General features: G+C 35.8%; 1 protein-coding gene across 5 annotated transcripts in view; it reads right to left on the reverse strand.

Annotated features, from left to right (window-relative positions):
- The window catches only part of TTK (TTK protein kinase), a 40,530-nt gene that overhangs the window by 14,763 nt on the left and 3,006 nt on the right, over nucleotides 1-22,761 (reverse strand). For 4 of the 5 annotated variants that reach the window (XM_073022629.1, XM_038002189.2, XM_038002190.2 and 1 more), the window contains 11 exons: nucleotides 22,353-22,575; nucleotides 21,893-21,999; nucleotides 19,161-19,304; nucleotides 18,561-18,675; nucleotides 18,317-18,389; nucleotides 18,133-18,227; nucleotides 16,738-16,825; nucleotides 15,513-15,636; nucleotides 7,623-7,771; nucleotides 3,588-3,724; nucleotides 2,074-2,200 (listed from right to left, as the gene is read on the reverse strand). In XM_073022629.1, the coding sequence (XP_072878730.1) occupies nucleotides 2,074-2,200; nucleotides 3,588-3,724; nucleotides 7,623-7,771; nucleotides 15,513-15,636; nucleotides 16,738-16,825; nucleotides 18,133-18,227; nucleotides 18,317-18,389; nucleotides 18,561-18,675; nucleotides 19,161-19,304; nucleotides 21,893-21,999; nucleotides 22,353-22,575 (1,382 nt within the window). The remainder of the gene's footprint in view (nucleotides 1-2,073; nucleotides 2,201-3,587; nucleotides 3,725-7,622; nucleotides 7,772-15,512; nucleotides 15,637-16,737; nucleotides 16,826-18,132; nucleotides 18,228-18,316; nucleotides 18,390-18,560; nucleotides 18,676-19,160; nucleotides 19,305-21,892; nucleotides 22,000-22,352; nucleotides 22,576-22,761) is intronic. The other variant, XM_038002191.2, reaches the window with a different exon arrangement.

The raw sequence follows: 22,761 nt of genomic DNA on the forward strand, positions 1-22,761 counted from the left end.
AAAAGTTAGTATTCTAATTTTTTCACCTCTAGGATTGAGATACACTATTGAGTCCATATATATTTTCTGTAACAAAGTGTTGGGCTTCTAAACATTTATGTGTTGTAATTTCATCGTTTCCCCACTCCTTTCTTTTGTGCCTCCTCTCTCTTCTTCCTTTCATATTTAAAATTGTGAACAATGCCGAGGGAAGAAAGCAGTTCAGTGTCCTTTCCCCATGGCCGCTGACAGTTTTTAGAATAAAATAATTCTTATTTGTGATTCAACACTAATGTGAACTCCAGTTTCCTACACAGGACATTCCACATCCCCCTTAGTCTGCCCTACTCACTGTGGTTAGAGTTTCCAAAATGCAAATTGGCTCATTTCACTTTCCCTGCTTCAACCTCTTCCAAAGCTTCCCACCCTCTTAGGGTAAAACTTAAGGGCCCAGCAAACCTTGGGACTCACCCCTTCCCCTTCCTGAGCTCTAGCCACACTGTGGCGTCTTTCAGTCCTCTCCTGACACTGGCCTCTTCTAGAAGGCTCCACCAAGCCCCTTCACTTGTCATCTGTGACTCGTCTTCTGGATTGCAACTCAAACAGGGCCTGACAGTAATAGCTAAATAAATGTGTTTTGAATCAATGCATGAACAAACTTGATCATTTTTCTTTTTCCTCTGTAATTTATTATATTGTTTCAATCCTCAAAACACTATCACCTCTTTCTAGTTAGTATCGACTGTCAGTTCATTGTTTTATCCATTATTCTTTCAAACTGCGCAAATTATACATAACGCAAAATTTACCACTTTAACCATTTTTAGGTACAACTCAGTGCATTAAGTACTTTCAGTATGTGATGATGGAAACGTTCTGGAGATGGATGGCGGTGCAAATATCATCACTGAAACTCTACACCCATTAAACAGTAACTCCCCATTCCTCCTTTCCTGATAACCACTGTTCTTATTCTGGCAACTAATTTTTTCATTAGTTGATTTTTATAGTTAATTATTCATGGGTTTTTTTTATTGTTTTATTTAAATAACGATTGCTGCTAATATTTCTGATTTACTAAGTGTCATGCTCTGTATTAGGAGTTACATATATATTAACTAATTTAATCTTCATAACCATCCTAGGAGATAGTTAGCTGTATTAATTTTATAGATGATGAAATGGGCACAGAAAGTTTAGGTAACTTGCAAAAGATCACAGAGGTGGTAAGTAGTGAGGCCAAGATTCATGCCCAGTGTCTCCAAGGCCCACATTTTCTAACAGTATTAAGCTGCCTCTAGGACAGTTATTAGAAACCAACTTTTGCCTCATCAGCAAAAAAATCTTTCCTCTTAGTTTACAGTTATTAGTATAATACATTCTAGCAGTACCTCATATTGCTATTCTGATATTTTTGAAAATTTACATTTCCAAATGAATTGTATACTAACAAACAAAATGAAGCTGCTCACTAGCAGCTGACAAAACACAACAAAAAGTAACCTCGGCCAGGTGCCGTAGCTCATGCCTGTAATCCCAGAACTTTGGGAGGCTGAGGCGGGCGGACGGCTTGAGGCCAGGCGTTCGAGACCAGCCTGAGCAACATGGTGAAACCATGTCTCTAGTAAAAATACAAAAATTAGCCAGGTGTGGTGATGCGTGCCTGTAATCCCAGCTACTCGGGAGGCTAAGGCACGCGAATCACTTGAACCTGGGAAGCAAAGGTTGTAGTGAGCCGAGATCGCGCCACTGCACTCTAGCCTGGGCAAGAGAACGAGACTCTATCTCAAAAAAAAACAAATAAATAAAAATAAAAAATAAAAGGTAGCCTTGATTATAAGAGAAGTTTTATCCAGCTATTCAAACTGAATCCTTTGGCCTAGTTAATAAGAGTAACTTCATCAGCTTCTTCAATAATGAACCTCTCAAAGCCACAAGGCACACTCTTATCAGGATAGCAGGAAAGTTTTGTCTAGTGGAAATAAGAATGGCCAGGTTCTTAAGACCTTTCCTGATAACTAGATGCTATAAAAATAAAAGCTGTAAAACTGATTGTATCTTAACATATACCATCATATATAAAGCTTATCGAACCTGTAAATTTTGAAGTGGAGTAGCAGGTATTTGCTGCTGTTGCTGCTGGAAACAGGCAGGTTGGCCATAGGGTGTTGACAACTGACAAGCAGGCGGAAAGTCATTCTTTACAACTGGAGTTCTAAAACTAGGAAATATATATATTTTTTATTTAAAACATTACAATTTAATAAATAAGATTCTGATTGTTTTCAAGTATTTTAAAAGGCTGATATAAACTTAAAAGAGCTACATCAAACAGAACCCAAGTCAGTTTACATGATATAGCTGACATTTATTCCAGATATGCCACCACCGAATATTTAATTTTGGGGAATTCTTTCTGAAAGTAAATATTTGTATGCAGACAAGAAATCTTTGTTTGTAAGATAAAAAGGATGGCATTTAAAATACAAAGTAGTTAGAGTTATTTTATACGAATTTAGCAAACGTCAGCTTATGGCCCGTCACAGATTTTGAGTGTTTTTTTAAACGGTATTGTTCTATAATGGCTTGCTAGAAACATCAGAAAGCCAGTTACGTCAGAGGAGTTTGGCCTTTGAGCTTAAATCTGTCCAGCATACATTTGTGCTTTGTTTGCCTTGTTTGCTATTAATATATCCTCAACACCTAGAACAATGCTTGGCACGAAAGAGCTCCACAAATATTTGTTAAGAATAATTAACTTAATATCACAAGAAATATCTATTATTGCTATTTTAGTTAGCAATCATTCTTTAAAATATTCTACATATAATAAAACGAGGCAATATATAGTAAAACTATATTAAGTAGGTAAGAGGCTGGGTTATAAAATCTTTAAGGCCAGTTCTAATTAAGATCAAGAATTACATTATGAAAATGAAACGTAAAAGATGACATGGATTTAAGCTATCCCCCAAGACATTAAAGATATAGCCACTGGTTGATGGTTGTAATGTACCACACCCCTTTATTTCCTTTCTCTGAAATGTCATTCATTTTTTTTTGTAGTACCCCTTGCGTTCCCTGTCAGTCAGCACACTCATCATCGAACTTCTTCACTTATCCATCATTCCTATCTACTCAAGTACTACACCCTTGAATATCCCCAGAACTACATGAACTGTAGCAACCAATCTCTTCCAGAAGCTATCACTTTCCAATTACCACCACTCACGTGAAAAAATTCATCTACTCTTCATCCGCTCTAAGAATACTAACCTTTAAAATCTCTCTCTCAATAGAGAGATATCTGCATGGCAATACATGATTATCAAGACGTTTTACATCCTTAGAATATTTAAAGGCTGTAGGTACAGATTACAATATGACAGAAACTACATTCACAACAATCCTTAAAGATATGTATTTTTGCAACCACTTTCCCCTTTCCGTTTTATAGATGAAAACAATGATGCTGAGAAAATAATATGAAGTTGGAAAGTCTTTAAAGTAAAAGAGCAGGATTTAATCCCAGATTTATTTGGCCCAGAAGCCCATGTTAATTCTATCATACCACCCTGCCAATCAAGCAAGGGGCCAAAAGTAATTACCAGCTCATGTAATCATCCAAGGTATTGCTGCTTGGTGTCTTACAAATAGATTTTGGGTCAAACCATTTAGATGCTGACATTGGCGGTGACTGTTTTGAAACTGAAAAGACAGGTTGCTCAAAAGTGGTGTGTTTCTGCTAAAACAAAATAAGGAACACTATGATTTAGAGTTTTTAAATTAGTTGCCTGTTCACTAGTTTTTACAAATATTACAACTTTTAAAATAAAACAATAACATATGATATACAAAAACATACTAAAAGGGGTAGGCATATAAATATACATTTTAGACTTTCAATAAATTTTTTAGTGTAGTTATTTTACTTCAAATTCTTAAGCCTAGTACATTCTGCTCAAACTGATGGCAAGTACAGGGAAGGCACACAAAATTGTTTAAAACAGAATTTAACATTCTCCTCTATCAGAGCTATTGTAACAGGTATTAAATTCTTATAATCTAAAATAGTAGTCTGTGTTGCTGAAAATCAGCCTTTCTTTAATCAATAAAACTCTATTCCCTTCTCCTCAAATGCGGCAGAATACTAATTACTTAGCAAAATGTGGAACGACAAATGCCTATATTGTGTCTGCCATAAGAAGAGACAGAACCTGCAGAAATTCTTTTTCCAAAAGCATTGTAAAAAAAAAAAAAAAGAACCTGTAGGATTCATCCTGTACAAACACCAATGATGAAAGAACATTCGCTGTAGCAGAGATCAGCAAATTACAGCCTACAGGCTCAGGCTGAATGTGGCCTGCTGCCTGCCTATTTTTGTAAACAAAGTTTTATTAGAACATGGCTATGCCAATTTGTTTACATATTGTCTATCGCTTTTATTTTCATGCTCTAATGGCAGAGGTGAAAAGCGACAACAGAGCCCTTCTAGCCTGCAAAGCCTGATAACCCCTTTATAGAAAGTTTGCTATAACCCCTGCTGTAGCACATCTCAATTAAATAGAGAACCAAGTTTTGCTTGAATACTTTTAGTAACTAAGCATCACTAGTCTACAGAGGTTCACTTCAATTTCGGGACAGCTTTAGTTATTAGAAAATATTTGCAGATAAATTGGATTAAATTGGTTTATCTATTATAATTTCAACACACGGGTCCTCATTATGCACTTGAGAATTACAGTGGCTAAATCTATCCTACTTTCTACATTTCAGTCTTGGCCAAGAAATTTTTTTTCCAGGAAAAATGTTCCCTCTTATTTAATACTTTGTGTGTCTATGCTTACGTGCAAGCATGCACATATTTTAGGATTAGTGGTAAAGATGTTACTGAGGAACTGCTGTAGTAAGATTAATGAACAAGGAAAATGAAAGAGATCATGATCATAGAGTGGAATGTCTGCATTTGCGATTTTAGAGGTCAGAATTGAGGATATAAGGAGTGGGTGGCTAAAGTAAAATTGAGGAAATGGTCATGAGATAGGAAGAAGTTAGAAAAATGAAGGCCAGCTGTAGGACTGGTAATACACAGGAGTGTAGAAGCCAACAAAAACAGTGACAGTTGTTGGGATCTGGTTGATCCAGAGCCTAATATCTTCAAGGAATGATGGGGAGTCACCAGGACTTTCAGAGATTGAGAGTAAGTCAAAAGCATCAAAAGAACAGGCCTTTACAAGAAAGAGGAAGAAATGGTCTGGACACAGAACAGAGAGCACACAGCCATTTGGTAAGTGAGATGTGAGACAAAAACATTCCTCCCTTGAAGGGACTGCTGGACAAGCTGTATCCACAAGAAACTGCCTAGATTCTATACTTTTTCTTTTTATGTGTACTATCCAATGGTTTTTAGTTGTGCAATGGTTCACAGCTGTGCAACCATCACCACTATCCAATTTTAGAATATTTATTCTTCTAAAAAGAAACCTCATACCCATTAGTAATCATTCCCCACTCCCCACTGCTCCCGGCCCCTGGCAACCACTAATCTACTTTCCAACTCTATGGATCTGCCTATTCTGACGATTTTATCTAAATGGGATCATTAAATATATGGGCTTTTGTGGTGAGCTTCTTTCACTTAGCATATTGTAAATGTTAACTTATGTTGTAACATGTACTAGTACTTCATTACTGTTTATTGTTGATTAACATTCCATTGTATGGATGTACCACATTTTGTTTATCCATTCATTGGTTGGATATTTTGTTATTTCCACTTTTTGGCAATTATGAAAATGCTACTATGAATATTTATGTACACATATTTGTGTGGATGTATATTTTCAATTCTCTTAACTACAAACCTAGGAGTTACTGGATCATATAAAGCTATGTTTCACCTTTTGAAGAACTCCCAGACTGTTATCCAAAGTGACTGCACCATTTTACATTTCCCCTAGCAGCATATGAAAGTTCTAAAATTCTCCACATCCTCACCAACACTTGTTATTGTCTCTTTAATTAAAGCCATCCTAGTGGGTGTGAAGCAGTATCTAATTATGGTTTTGATTTGCATTTCTTTAATGATCCATACGGTCTTCAGTTCCCTTACAATCCTATTAGTGTACAGTTTCCAAATAGAAAAAAAAGAGGAGATGCTTGTTTGATACAATCTATGACTCAACCTGTCAGGATCCTTATCATCCAGCATTTGTTATCTATAACTACTACTTAAAGATCTTACTCTGACAATATTTACCTTTCTCACTTTTATTTTCTCATGAATATATACAGGAGTTTTCTAGAGACCATATGACATGTAATAATGAAATACATTGAATACAAAAGCAGACATAAGAATCCAGTCTTCTGTTAAGCCAACTGTTAGATTTGCAAAAACTGTAAAACAATGCTACTCTTCTCACTGTAGTTCTTTTGTTTCAGAAAATACATATTTTTCATAATAATGCATTTATATTCACATGAGTTTATCAGTAATTTTTGTTCTTTTTTTTTGAGATGGAGTCTCGCTCTGTCGCCTAGGCTGGAATACAGTGGCACGATCTCTGCTCACTGCAAGCTCTGCCTCCCGGGTTCAAGCCATTCTCCTGCCTCAGCCTCCCGAGTATGCTGGGACTACAGGCGCCCACCATGATGCCTGGCTAATTCTTTGTATTTTTAGTAGATACGGGGTTTCACCGTGTTAGCAAGGATGATCTTGATCTCCTGACCTGGTGATCCACCCGCCTTGGCCTCCCAAAGTGCTGGGATTACAGGCGTGAGCCACCGTGCCCAGCCCTCACTTATTTTTAATTAATTAATAAACATTTTTAAAATTTCTTGGTTTTACATCCTAATATAGTAAATAGAGATAAATATAATCAACATAAACAAAAGCTCTTTAGGAGCATTGATAATTAAGCGTATAAAAGACCAAATGTTTGAGAACCACTGAATTAACAAAGCCTTTACTGTATTTACTACAAGTCACTGAAAAGAAATGGTAAGGAAACTATGGCCATGAACTGCAGCTATAGCTCTCTAGTATCCTACTTGATCATTCCTTCTGAAAAGCCACCAGGAACGATCATTCAGTATGTTACAAATTCATGTACAGTGTGTAGGCTATATTTTTCTATTTTTCTATTTTTATCAATGAGTATGACCATAGGAAACTGTTAAGTGCTTGGGACAGCACTGTGCTAGTTCAGAGATCAGCACACAGTTTTCTGCAAAGGACCAGATAGTAAACATTTTAAACTTTGCAGGCCAGGTGGTCTCCAATACAACTAATCAACTCTGCTCTTATAATGCAAAAGCAGCCATAGACATTAAATGGATCAGTGTGTCAGTGTTCCAATAAATCTTTACACAATCAGACTAAGAACTAGATTTGGCCCATAGCACCAGTCTATTGGCAATCTAGAAACACTATTGAAGATAGAAAATAATTTAGCCTGACTTACTGAATGTATGACTGCTACTGAACACCATTTTATAAATGATAAAAAAAAAACCTTTAAATAAACTATTCTACTAAATATCATATATATTTAATAAAAGAAAACATTTAATATGATCATCAAACTTCAGAAATGCATTATGAACAAAAAAGCAATGTTGTACTGTAGTGGAAAAGTTACCTCTGTATTAACCTTTCGGGCTAACTCTGGAATCTGCCACTGATTTGAAGATGCAACAGGATTCTGGTTAATACATGCTGACTTTCTCTTAGATTGCCACTGTTTCTGGTTACTCTCTGAAACCTCTGGTTCTTGGTACTCTTTAGTTTCTGAAATTGTATTTGTTGTCATTAAAAAGCAAGAATATTTGATCATAATAAACTAAGCCTAAACAATAGAACATGTTACAAACTATATTAGTATTTAGTTCTTAAAAACAATCAAGGAGGGAGAGAAAGTGAAAGCTTTAAGCCAGCTACTTAACAATTTGCTTTTAGCAAGTCAATTTCACAAAGTTGCACTATAGTCATCTTCCTAAATTGTTACTAAGAACTTTGTCAGAGACCCTGCCACATTTAAATGCTTCTTTACCAAAAAAATAAGTAAAAATGTAAAAACATATAGATGTTATAAAGTCTTACTAAAAGAGAAGCTAATTCACTTTTCATGGACCGAGTATCCAAGTCTCAAAATGCATTTTAGAACCTTTTTTTTTTCCTTTTTGCTTACAGCCTCGAAGCATACTTTTAAACTCTTAGTTTCTCCCTTTCCCACCAGGCACTTCCAGGAACAGTGTTCACTTATCTAATCATGTACTTGCTTAGAAATTTCAGGGGCCAGTTTTGAAACGAACCAAGCAGAGATGGAGTTGCAGACTCCTCTTGCTTAGGGGCAGTTTCCATCAGTTAGCCTAGCAGTACCCAGTGAAGTCAGGATGACACAAACCTTACCTCCAGATGGGCGACGACTCAATATAACCATCAGAACAAGACATTCAGACCTGCACCACTCCCACATCTTTCCCACACCTTTTCTTTCCCAAACCCCTTCACTCAGCCCAAAAAGTTGAAATGGTCTTTTGAGGGCATGAGCCTGGCCAGTCCCCAACTGCAAGCATTTGATTAATAAACTGCTTTCCTTTCACCACACCTGACTTCTCATGTTTTTGGCCTCTGTGTGGTGAATAGCCAGACTTGAGTCAGTTACAAACGTGGTGCCCTGTGTGAGGAACCGTGTGTTTTGAGGGGCTCAGCCTGTATACCTGGTTTCCAACAAGTGGAGCAATTGGCTGTGGGAGCAGGTCAAGGCTTACCCACTCAGGATACCCGGCCAAGGCAAGGGCCACTTGCAAACACCAGCTGCTCGTAGCTAGCTGGCCCTGCAGTTGGGACCTTAAGGAATTCCCAGCAGCTAGGGAGACCACCCTTATCTCAAGGCTTTTTCCTTCCCTTCCCTTTGCTGTAACGCTCAGTTAGTGAAAGGAAAGTGGCATTTGGGAAGTCAACGGAATTCAAGGGTTGGATAAATCAACCAGAGTGTACTGGGAAATCCTCTGTCTTAACCATCTGCACTTTCTAGTTGTCTGGACCTAGTATAGGTCATCTGTGGTGCCATTTGGGCCTCTTTCCCATCTGGACCCAATGCAGGACACTCTGCAATGCTGTCTGGGTTTGAGACAAGATCTCAGCACTTATCTCCAGTCTCCCCTTTTTGGGGATGGATTTGGAGTGCTCCATCTGCATTGGATCTGCCTGTGTTTGTGTCTCTGTTTAGCATTATCCCTCTCTCTGAGGGTGCTTTGAAACTGTCTCCATCCCACCCAGCAAGATAGGCTGCTCCTCTCCTCGCTAGTGGAGAAATGCTTTCCAACAACCTGGCCTCTGATTTTTGTCATACTCTTTTGGACTCCAGATTATTTCTTGTATCTGTGTCAAGCTTTGTTAGGGGAGAAAGCATGTGAGCTCTTTCCTGGACTATCTGGGACTCCAGCTGGTTACACAGTACAGCCCATTTTTGTGCACATTTTAAAACTATGGGCAAATTACAGTAAGAAAAATTCAGAGTTCAAATGGTTAACCTGCAACTATAAAATTAAACAGTCTTCTAAAGCTAGCTCTCTATTTTATCTTTTCTTTTCTGCCTGCTTTGAATGTGCTATTATGCTACTTGAGTTGAGATAAAACTCACTGTTTAAACACCACTTGGAAAGTTTGGTTTTTTATTTTTCTTATACAGTTCAGCCAGTTACGGTTATAACAGAATCATTAGTAACTCATTTGCAACTGAAGAAAAAGGGGGAAAAAAGGATAAAGAGGTTTTTAAAACCAAACTGCCATAGAGACTGCTTTACCCAAATTTTGGTTGACAGCTTTCCTTAGATTACCTATCAAGGCAAACAAGGTTTAGCCATGTGAACAGGTTCCAATTTCATCAGAAAAATAATTTGGATCAGCTATCTTTTATAAAGTGGTGAGTTTGTATTGCTATCTTATGGCTAGATTCTGAGGTAAAAGCTATTGGATCTTTGTGCCTGTATGTATACATGTTTAGACATCTCTATATGTACATACATGTATATGTTGAATCTAGCATGCTACCAAATTGGCTTATAAGTAAATAAACACTCATAAATTAAGTAAGTCCTAATGCTTTTCAAGTTCACATGAATCTTTGGTAAATTAAATTGATTTTAAAATTATTAATAAAAATAAAATGTCTTCAGAATCATCAGCATATATTTTTATCTAAGTATTTTGACCAAATGGTTTTATATTTGTCTATGTCTATATATTAAGATGTCAGGGTTTAACATAGCGGTTATAAGACTATAAAACACAGTCAAAAACAGACTAATCTTTGTGTGATTTTTTCGACAAATAAGACTAATTTAATTTAGATTGGTGGTTCAATGAAAACAGCTCAATATTCTGAGTTGCCGGCAAAATACATTTACTTAGGTTCTTACTTAAGTGTTCACCTGTTACTCAGACTTTAAAAATGGTTAACAGGGAAACAACTTTAAATAATGACTAGCTTTGTATAACATCTCAGTTTTCAGAAGTAATCTAGATATACTGTTAAAAATGGAAAAAGCTCAAGGCATGTAAATGAGATAAATGCCTGTAGTGGACTTTCAAATTATTCTGAATTAAGTAATTGATGCTCATGAGATGTCTGGGTCATTTCCAATTAAGAAAAAATTATAATATGAGAAAGCATGTTTCAGAAATTGCAGAATAGTCTTTTGAAGGTAAGAGCCTGGGCATTCTCCAACTGCTAGCATTTGGTTAATAAAATTGCCTTCTTTTCATCACACCTCATTTCTCGTCTTTTTTGACTCCGAGTAGCAAGCAGTTGGACTTAAGTCAGTTACAAGACCTCTAGTTTAACATAAAAATTTCACCTTATGCAAGTTTGTAATTTATTCTCTCAAAGGTCTGTAAACAAAACCGCCTCAACAATATATTTAACATTCTATAAATATACAATTCCATTCCTTTCATTATAATGGATGCAAAAGTCCTAAACAAAATATTAGCAATTGATATACAAAAGGGATAAAAAATTGTATCCAAATTGGGCTTATTCCTAAATGCAAAGTTTGCTTAACATTTGAAAGTCAATGTAATTTGCCATAATAACAGAATAGAGAAGGAAAATATATAATTAACTAAATAGATGCAGAAAAAACATCTGATAAAATTCAACACCCAGTCACACACAAAAAAACAATTATTCGTAGCCTAGATATAAAACAGAACTCACTCAATTTGACAAAAAGTAGGGACAAAACTCTACAGCAATGATATTAAAGATAAAGTATTGACAGCTCTCCCTTAAAATAAGGAATGAGACAAAAATGGCACCTATCATCCCTTTCCATTCACTGTTATACTGGAGGTCATAGCAATTATAACAAGGCATAGAAAAGAAAGTTAAAGGGATTCAAAAGGAAAAAAGCTGCACTATTTTATCTTTTTCTTTTTTTTTTTGAGACGGAGTCTTGCTCTATCGCCTAGACTACTAGAGTGTAACGGCATGATCTCAGCTCACTGCAACTTCCGCCTCCCAGGTTCAAGCGATTCTCCTGCCTCAGCTTCCCAATTAGCTGGGATTATAGGCACCTGACACCACCACGCCCAGCTAATTTTTTTTTTTGTATTTTTAGTAGAGACAGCGTTTCACTATGCTGGTCAGGCTGGTTTCGAACTCCTGACCTCAGGCAATCTGCCCGCCCTTCTCCCAAAGTGCTGGGATTACAGGCGTAAGCCATCGCACCCGGCCAGCTATACTATTTTCAAACATAACTATGTACCTGTAAAAATCCAAAAAATGCACGGAAAACTATTAGAATTACTCAGTGAATTTAGCAATGCATGAATAAGTAAAAATCAATTATATTTTTTATAAACTAACAACAAAGTTTTTTTTTTTTTTGAGAAAGGTCTTCTTCTGTCACCCAGGCTGGAGTGTAGTGGCATGATCATGTGATCATGGCTCACTGCAGTTTCGACCTCCTGGGCTCACGTGATCCTCTCACCTCAGCCTCCTGCGTAGCTGGGACCACAGGTACATACCACCACACCCAGCTAACTTTTTCTGTAGAGACGAGGTTTCCCCATGTTACCCAGGCTAGAAAAAGGTTTTTAAAAAGATATCATTCATTATCACAGCATCAAAAAATATCAAGAATATTTGATCAGCATTAAAAAAATATTCAACAATAAATCTAGCAAAAGATACACAAGATCTCTAAACAGAAAATAGTTATCTCATTACTTTAAATGACTGAAAAGGTATGCTAGGTTATTGAGCTGTAAAACTTAATTGTAAAGACATCAATTTCTCCCAAATTTCTTATAGGTTAAGTTAAATATCAATCACAATCCCATTTTTTTAAAGTGGTAACCAAAAGGTAGATTCTAGTGTTTATATGGAAATGCAAAGGCCAGGAACAGCCAAAATAGTCTTGAAGAATAAAGTTGAAAAATTTACACTGACAGATATCAAGACATAGTGCAGCTATTAAGAGAGCATTAGGCCTGGTATGACAGTTTACACTTATAATCCCAGCACTTTGGGAAGCTGAGGTGGGCAGATTGCTTGAGCTCAGGAGTTTGAGACTAGCCTGGGCAACATAGCAAGACCCCATCTCTACAAAAAAATTAAAAATTAGCCAGGCATGGTGGCACAGGCCTATAAGTCCCAGCTACTCAGGAGGCTGAGGTAGAAAGATCACTTGTGCCCAGGAAGCAGAGGTTGCAATGAGCTGTGATCGCACCACTGCATTGCAATCTGGGTGACAGAGCAAGGCCCTGTCTCAAAAGGAGAAAGGCAAAAATAAATATGGAACAGAAAAGAATTCAAAGCCAGACACCATACATAGAATCATCTAATTTACAACAGGTCAGTGAGGTAGAGGAGGATATTTTCAATAAATGGTGCCGGGTCACTTGGATATCCATTAAGGGAAAAATAATGAACCCTGACACTTGATCTTACACATACGTAAACATTAAACTTAGGAAAAATATAAATCAGAAGGTGAAAGGTAAAATGATAAATCTAAAAAATATGGAAATATCTTGCCTGATGGCAGGGTATAAATCTTTCCTTACTGGAGACAACACTTCCTTTTTGGCCCAGAAAGCATTAGCAGGCACCAGAGGAATCTGGAAATAAGATTTTACTAGTTTTCCACATTTTCCTGCTTTTAAAGATTGGAACTGTTCTCTCCTCTGTTTTGCCAATATTTAAGATTTATGGCTCTTTTCAAAATACCATTTAAGCAAATCCACTGCTTGGAGAGAAAGAAATACTTCAGAACTGAACCCACCCAGGTGATGGATAGAGCACATGTTAACAAACTTCTGCTTGTTTTTCTACTGTTAATCGTTCTTGTATTTTCAAGAGAGTGTCTCAACTAAGAAACTAAAAAGGGAAAGAAAAATAATTATGCCTTTTCCCTTACAAACACATATTCCAACTAATGATTTATATCTAGATCATATAAATACCTCTTAACAATCAATGAGAAAAAGAAAGAAAAACCAATAGAAATATCAGCAAGACTGCAACCTGGGTGACAGAGTTGCAGTATGTTAAAGAGAGTATCCACATGGCTAATAAATACATGAAACAATGTTCAAAAGCAGACATTAAGGAAATGCGAAATGCAAATTAAAACCACAATGAGATAGATACCACTAGGAAATGCGAAATGCAAATTAAAACCACAATGAGCTAGATACCACTAGATAGCATCAAAATGCCTAAAATTAAAAGCCAACAATACAATGATTGCAAAGAACAGAAGAAGGAGCAACATAATTGTTGGTCTAAGGTTAGCACAACCACTTTTCAGACTGTTTGGCACTATCTTCCAAAGCTGAACACACGCATATCCTGTGACCTAACAATCCCACTCTTGGAATACACTCAATATAAATTTGTATATATGTGAATCAAAAGACACCAAAATATTAATTAGCATTATTCATTAGACAAAAAACTTATCCATGTACATGTGAATAAACAAATACTATATTTATACTAATTAAATAGCATATGGCAATAAAAATCAACAGACTATACATCATAAAAACATGGATGAGTTCCATAAACAATAGCAAGTAAGCAAATACAAGAACACACACTGTATTATTTCATTCTGTGGTGTTAGAAATCAGAATAGTGATTACATCTGGAAGGAGAGAGGTCTTGACTAGGAGGTGGATCAAGGAGGTTATTGAGGTGCCAGTAATGTTCTAAATTTGATCTGGCTATTGGTTACAAGTATGCATTCACTTGTGTTATTTCATTGTGCAGCACTCTTGTGATTTGGGCAGTTTTCTGACTGTATGCTTTATTATATTAATAAAGTATTACTGGTACAGTGTAGACAATAAGCATTCATTTAAAACATTAACTTAGGTACTGAGAGTACTATTAACGAGCATATTTGATAAAGATGATTTTCTCAATCATACCAGTTATGATAGATGCCAAAAAAATACGAAATGTAAACATTTTCCATCAAACGCTAGGAATAAGAATCTGTTCCCAACCAAAATAATGGTTTTTTGTGTGTGTCCCTGTTTGACTGGGACTGAGGCACTCTTGGGATATTGGGCATTCAGCAAAGTCCCTGGCAAAGGCAAGCCTCACTTGGTCCCAAAGTTCCTCCTCAGTCCTATTAAAATGAATAAAAAATTAATACATCCAATCTGGCAACCTCTATCTGGGCAATGATCATCCTATTAATGATTATTTATGATCTGTTTAAATATATTTTTAATGGTACCCTGCGTTCTAAAAATAAACACAAAATCTAACGGCATTCAAAGTCCACCTAGTCTTATTTCCTATTTGCATACTACCCATGTTACAGTCTGCAGCATAACTAGACAGTCTCTAGTTCCTGATTTTACTCATTGTCTGTGTTATCCTCTTCATCTGAAATACTCTAGTATTTCCCCCCATTTAAATCCGAATTAGTTTCTTTGAACTTCACCATCATCACAAAATATTTCCTTATTTCTCCAAACCACATTAATTTCTCAATTTCTCCCTCTTCTGAATTCTCATAGCATTTCATACATGCGGCTCTCATGACAATCTCCACATTCTATTCAGCATTATATTGATATATCTCTGTGTATCTCCCACACTGAACTGCAACCTACTTAGGACACTGTTTTATTAACTTACCTATCCCTAGAACATGTAGCACAGTACTCATGCAGTGGAAAACCAAACACTTGATAAAAGATGAGAGTTGTCATATAAAAATGCTCTGTATCGCTTCCAGAAAGCCAACTGAGAAAAATAACTCAGTTCCATTGCATTTTCCCTCCACTCTTTCTTTTATGCACCTTTTAGGTAAATAAATTTCCTTTGCTACGGGATTCAATACTTTTCTTATATCCTATATAACTGAACTGAAATTCAAGATAAAAGAACATAGACATAGTTTCACATCATAATTCTTGGGTGGCTAGTCTGCTTTCTCAAGCTATCAAATGGTTTTCTTAACTAAACATATAAGTCTACTGATTTTGCCACTCTTACCTTCTAATTTAGCTCGAAGACTTGATTCAGTTTTATTCTTCAGGGTTACTGAATCAGTAATAATAAGTTCAGAACTCTTTTCATCTGATACCAGAGGTTCCTTGCAATGAATATTTTGAACAGACTACATGAAAAAAAAATCAAATAAAGTCCCATAAATAGTAGTACTACTAATTTGTTTTACTGTTCAATATACTAAAGTCTTATCTATATATAGATTGCTCGTAAAATTTTCTGTTATAATTACATGTAGACTCACAAACCCCCAGCAAAGGTTAATTGCCTGAATTATTAACTAGAGGAATGGGAAGGGTCATAACCATAAATCTGGCCAATTTGCTTTCAGTGGATGTATTAATCAATTGCTAATATTTCACTTAAAGATGGAAAGGGTTAGAAAGTTTAAATTCAACAGAGTATGCCTCATGACAAGAAAAAAGATTTAAGTATTTTGTTACTTTGATGGCTATTTTATCACCAAAAATAACAAGTCAAAATTAATAACTGTATAATTTAAGACAGTAGTTACTCTAAATCCAGAGAGCAATCTTTTTGATACAATTATGCACTGTTCTCTAGGACAGCCATGATTAGAAAAAAATTAATACTTAAAGCATAGATCATGAAAGAGGGAGGCATTATAAAGAACATAAAATTGAAAAGACCCACAGCATGATGCCAGGGGTTTAACTCAATTATAATAATAGTATAACCACTAAAAATCACAGTGTAGAAGGAACTAAAATTATTTCCTTTAAGTCCACACAGTTACTCTGCCATGTCAGGAAGTCAGGATTGATAATCTATGTCCTCACCTCTGCCCTAACTCAATTTACTCTCTCATTTTTCTTTTCCTAAGATGTCTTACCAGAATCATATGACTAAACATAACAAAAAACAAAACTTAAGACACAATAGCTCCCCTAGTCATGTATTCCCAAACCCAGGCCAACTATCTGCTTAAACACATGCATAATAAATACTACTTCATGATTCTCTTAAGAGACTGTTGATCCTTGCTCTACCACTTTAATCTTGGAGAAACATAGTCTAGGACTTCTGCACCAACTTCCCACTGGTAGTCCCACACCTCTTGGGGTATGGAGGAACACTGTTGGAGATATATGAACTATGTATAAACCCCTTCCCCAGAAAAAGCTCCATGAATCCTGATCTTCCCAGATCAGGAACCCTGGCTTCATATAATGACATAGAATTAAAATACCTTTAAATTTCTCAGTTCACAGGAATCATTTCCACTTGGTTTAGATCCGGGCACAACCAAATCTCGGCATTCTGATCTAGAGGTTTGTCTTTTACCCATGAAACAAAATAATTTTAATATTAAATTAAAAAAAAAAATTTCAATGTATTTTCTCATCTTAAGTTGGATTTTTAATATAAATACTTTTTATTTAAAAAAACTCTTAAAAGGACATTTTTTAAAGTGACATAATTCTAATACAAAGGTGACAGCTAACAAAATTAGGTGCTGGGCAATGACAAAAGTGACAAGAGATAGGTGATTGCCTACTTCTTCATTATCTAATCAATAGCAATTGGAGTTAGGGTTAGACTGTGGGAAAGACAAAGTATGTAGATGAAACTACATTTCCAATTACAAATAGCTAAAGGATAAGAACCAGGGTATAGCACTTCTGTGGACCTCCACAGTACCTAGCATTGTCTATCAATAATAGGAACCAAGAAAATGGCTGGAGTTTTTCTGTTTTTACTTTTAATTTTTTGGAGTGGGAGAAAGTCTCCTTTATTCTTGAGCTAGGTATTTGAAATAGAGATGAACAAGATGGAATGATAGTGACAAGACTTTAAAGCTTAACCTTGACAACCAAAATGTTCTTTTAATGTCAATGTTTAGTCAAGTCTAAATATAATAGAAATTTAATTATAAAAGATGTTAACTAAAAACAATCGTCGTATTTCTAAAGTTTATTTGCAAAATGATTCTCTGGACTCTAAAGAGCCTTTTCTAATATAAATATTACAAATGGTGGTCAAAATTAAGAATAGACCAAAATAACTCTCCTTTAGCTGAGCTAGATGCTACATTTCCATTTCTTAACATGGAATAAACACGCAAATTGAGGGAAGGGGAACACACTGGATGTGATGAACAGTATTTCATCTGTACCTAACCTGTCCCACTTCTTGAAGCCCTAGACTCTGAAGCAAAAGAATCATCATCTTTCCCACTGACAGCAATTCTCCCCTTGAACTACCTGGAGCAAATATTTGTTCCCAGACCTCCTTCTACCCATTATGGAGACTCTCGAACACAGCAGGAAGAGATTCTTAGCAGACAGCCTACCCATAAGTGAGAAATCCTCAAATATCAGTCTTTTAAGCTTAATGTTGGCTTAATATTTTTTCCTAATTTTTAAAGTTCCTTTAATGAATATTTTTAACGAGTGAAAAGCAAAACAAAGGTATTTTCTCCACTCATTCCTTTGTTCCTGACAGCATTTAGAGACTCAGTATCTTCTAAAACTGAATAAAAACTTAATCATAATTACTATTACTCAGTAAAAGACTTTAAGACCATTCTGCCATCAATCTTCACATATGGACAACAAATTTTAAAAATTAAAACTCAACATACCTTTTTATAAAACAAGGTACAACTGAATCATCTGTCTTCACATCACAGTCTGGGCTATTTAGAAGGTTAACTGGGACTCTTCCAAATGGGCATGACTAAAAATATTTTGAAAGATTAAGTAACCAACTAGGAAATTAAGACTTAACTATCACCACCTTAATCAAGCAGACTGAAAGTAACTTACCTGTTTAGTTTTGTTGGTTTGTTTCAATGAATTCCGATAACCTATTTCTGCATCTTGTGGGGGCATGTTCTCTCTAAACAGAAAGAAAATACCCCCAATTTTTCAAAGAGTAGAAATATGTATTTCTACTCTACTGCTAAACATTATCACACACGAAAACATATATATAGATACACGTAAATTAAAAAACACAGATGTATTTATATAGAAGATGAACATTTAAAAACTGTTTCCATTTCCTTACCCATACAAAAACCTGGCTTTGGTAGTCTGTCCTCTGGAATCACAACTGTTGTTCCTATTCTGTAAATGCCCAAGTGAACTGGAAAATGATTCTTGGGCAGTTAATACCATAGATGCTGTAAAAATTTTGAAACGATGATTAAATTTGTTAGAAATAAGAAAAGTACAAAAAAGTAATCTTATAAATAAGAATATTTTAAAAGTCAACTCATAGTAAATACTTGACCCCAAGTAAGATATGCAGACATGAAGATGTTACCAAGATAATTCTTTAACTACTTCTTCAAATTCTCTTAAATTATATAACTATTTCCCCAGGGTAAAAGCACATTCTGTATTTCCAAAAGCAAAAAAAAAAAACAACCATTCTCTTGCTTAGAGTTGTTTTTCATGTGTTAACAAAAGTTTATTTAGCAAAAAAGACAAATTTGCACAGGGTCGTAAAGACTTTTTTACTTCTCAAAGTCTTAACTTCCTTTACAACTTAATCTTAGATTTTAACCATTCTACATAAATAATACTTTTCTATAAAATATTATCCTGAATCTTTATTTCAAGTACTACCGACCACAGAAAAGTATTAGTATACATTAATAGTTACCTGATAAAGTCTTCTTTTCCTCCTCTGAAAGCAGCTGCTTTTTTTGGAGGTTTAAATTCCGTAGGGCAATTTCCAGCATTTCTAGTGGTACTGCTCCACGTTCCACAGCTTTTTGAAGAAGTTGTTTACTTTTTTTGACATTACCTAACAAAGCAAAAGATAATTATCATTTTTAGGCAGTAATCTTTACCCACCACCCAGATATTTATTCATCAGGACCTAGGAAAAAAACTCAAAAAGACTTTAAAAGAATATTTATTCCAAGGCTCACGTACTTTATTTCATAGGCAAGTAAGCAATCTCTCACTTCTTATGCAGATAATCAACTCTCTTCTGATAACAATGCATACCAAATAGTTTCCTTGCAACATGGAGCTGACGTAATCGTGCATTAGTTTATTACTACCATCCACTTTCAGAAGTAACAGAAGTGTAACAAAGCAGTTACCAAGAGGGGACAGCAAAGGTCAATCACAACAGTTAGAAACAGGAGGGTGGGCCGGGCGCGGTGGCTCACGCCTGTAATCCCAGCACTTTGGGAGGCCGAGGCGGGCAGATCACAAGGTCAGGAGATCGAGACCGTGGTGAAACCCCGTCTCTACTAAAAATAGAAAAAATTAGCCGGGCGCAGTGGCGGGCGCCTGTAGTCCCAGCTACTCGGAAGGCTGAGGCAGGAGAATGGCGTGAACCCGGGAGGCGGAGCTTGCAGTGAGCCGAGATTGCGCCACTGCACTCCAGCCTGGGCGACAGAGCGAGACTCCGTCTCAAAAAAAAAAAAAAAACAAAAAAAACAGGAGGGTGTTCTAGGTATTACAAAAGTGCCAAGAGCATCAGTCTCTTACAACATGCTGTAATAAGTATCATTCATAATGACATTTAGTTAAGGGAAGGATGACATCTTTTGTTAAACAGCATCTTCCATCAAAAGAATTTTGGGGAAAAAACATAATAAATACAGATTAATCTTTAGCTATCACACTCAGCTATATCAGCCTGAAAAAGAATGCAGAATAACGGAGGAACTATCATAATTGTCTTTCTGAGTATGGACCGATTACCAAACAAATTGGTAAACTTACCCCTAGCATTTGACTTATTTTAAATGTATACATCACATATCTTACAGAATATTATCAACATTTATGGGAGCCACTGAACTATGCTATGCACTTGGCACTTAGGGTACAAAAATGCTTAGGAGATGATCTCTAGCTTCTGGTAGTTTATAAATTTTAAAAAATGTCTTTGATAGTGATTAAGTCTACATTTATTCAGTAGTGGTAGAATTTCATGTGTTGTGTATTTTAGCACGACAAAAGAGAGAAAGGCTTAGATTAGAATTAAGAAGCTTAATTAATCAGAGAGCTTAGTACTGAGATCTGAGATTTCTTTAAGAATCTGGTAAAAACTGAAATGTCCTCCATCCCTATAAAAATACACACACAACAGACTGTGCATAGGATTTCAGGGATGTTGCATTATTTCCTGACAGTCAAGCCATCAACTGCGCTCAAAATAATCATAATTTGACCACAATGCACTACTGTGCAATGCATTTGACCACACTGCATCACTGTGCATTACCACCACACTGCAGACAAAGTGGTACAGATAAAGTTCATCTTTTTTTACAGATAACTCAATTTAAGAGTTTCAATATTTATGTGTTCTAAAGATGTAAAATTTATGGTTGTTATTGAGAGCCACGATACCTCAAGAAATTTTGAAGTAGAATGGAGAGAAAGAAGCCTTGCCAAATTTTCTCTAACAAGCAAGGAGGAATCCATTTTTCTAAGGAAGAAAGGGATAATAGTTCTAAAAAGTTACCTGACAGAGCCAAGGACATATTGGAGAAGACGATTACTAGGACTCAGACATCATCTGAACGGGTAAAAATTCAGGGTTCTCAAATCATTTCTGAGTCATATAATTCCCTTCTCCAGCCTCAATCCTGGGGAACACTCTCCAGTGGCCAGTCCTTGCTATGGAAACCATCACGGGGATTCTTCCAATGGTGTTAATATGTTTATCACTGGCAGTCAACTGGATCACAGTTGTAGCAGAAACAAGGCAGTGGGAGAATGGAAACACCTGGCCAGAGAGCAGGCTGAGGATGTTATCGAAAGGCCCCGGAAAATGCGAAAAGACTAAAGAATGGCCAGGTTAAAAATGTCTTAGGAAGAGATGGTCTTGGTCTTACCCAAAAAAATCCAGACTATGAAGAACCAAGTGAACAAGAAATAGTTTCTACAGCAGTTTACTTATTTTAAAGAACTACCAGTTAACGCTACACACACACATATAGTTTACCTGACTGCCAAGCTACACAGCTACACTTTAATGTACATTTTGGTGCTATGAAACCATAGCATAAGAAAAGTTTATGTAGCTCTAGATACTCAAGCTAGAGCTTAAATATCTGATATCCTTCTTCCTACAAATACTCAGTGAAGCAGCTACTTTCCTTTAGACATTTCCTGAATCTAACTAGTAGCACATAGACAATGTTCATGCTCATTTCCCTGGATTACTCTTTATACATGGAAAAGCTAGTATAACAGATATTCTCGGCAATTATGTTTAGGTGGCATTTCCCCCCCCCATATTCTCATCTGATCAACTTAATGCCTTTTGACTCCAATTTCCACTGCATATATATGATTTAATATTAGAATGTAAGTTGTAGTAAGTTATCCTTTACTTAAAATTTGAATTTGACATTTTCAGATTACCTTGTGACAGTTCAAACTGTGCAAAAGATATATGAACAAAAGCAAATTTCTTGCAGTTTGCTCTGGCCATTTGAAAGTAGTCACGTGCATCATCTGGCTCTTGAATACTGTAATAAAAGATCTGAGTCAAAATTCAGGAAAAAGAACACAGCTACTTAAATTTGATAATGCTTCATTCAATTTTCCAAAAGACATGGGATATTGCTTTTTTCTGTGGATAAAATTAAATACTAGTAAGTTATTTTTTAAAAATCTTTTTAGACAGTTTAAAATAAGTAAACTTTTGTGGAAATGTGCATAGAAAAGAGTTTACATTAGTCTCTTGTTAATTATAAGCAAAAGTATTTGGTAAAAAAATATTAATTTTCTCACAATACTGACATGTTTTTATTTTCTCCCTTTGCAAGGTGGTTACATATTATGTAACATAGTTAAACACAGTTAAAATGCTAGTACTTACGCTTTTAATTCAGCAAATCTCACTTGAATTCTAGCAAAACTCTCATTTTGGCCATATTTATCTGGGGGAAGTGCTTCAATTGCTTGACTGTAACGACCAATCAATTTATTTAAAAGAGCATCACTTAGAGGAACACTGTTTTTCTCTAGTTTGAGCAACAAACTCAACCAGTCCTCTGGGCTGTTTGCCATCATCATAATTTGGTTAACAGTTCCCGAGTTATCTAAATAAGGGGAACAAAATATATCACAAGAGAAGACATAAAACAAATGCCAAATTGCAGTTTTCCTTCAAAATATAGTCAAGCATTTGTACTCACAGTATCAATGTACATAAAGTCCTTGTAATACTTTTTAAAATTGTAAAAGTTCATATAAATGTAAGTAACTTATTTATTGTATATTTATCT

This window comes from Chlorocebus sabaeus, chromosome 13, assembly GCF_047675955.1.
Source record: "Chlorocebus sabaeus isolate Y175 chromosome 13, mChlSab1.0.hap1, whole genome shotgun sequence".
NCBI classification, from domain to species: domain Eukaryota; kingdom Metazoa; phylum Chordata; class Mammalia; order Primates; family Cercopithecidae; genus Chlorocebus; species Chlorocebus sabaeus.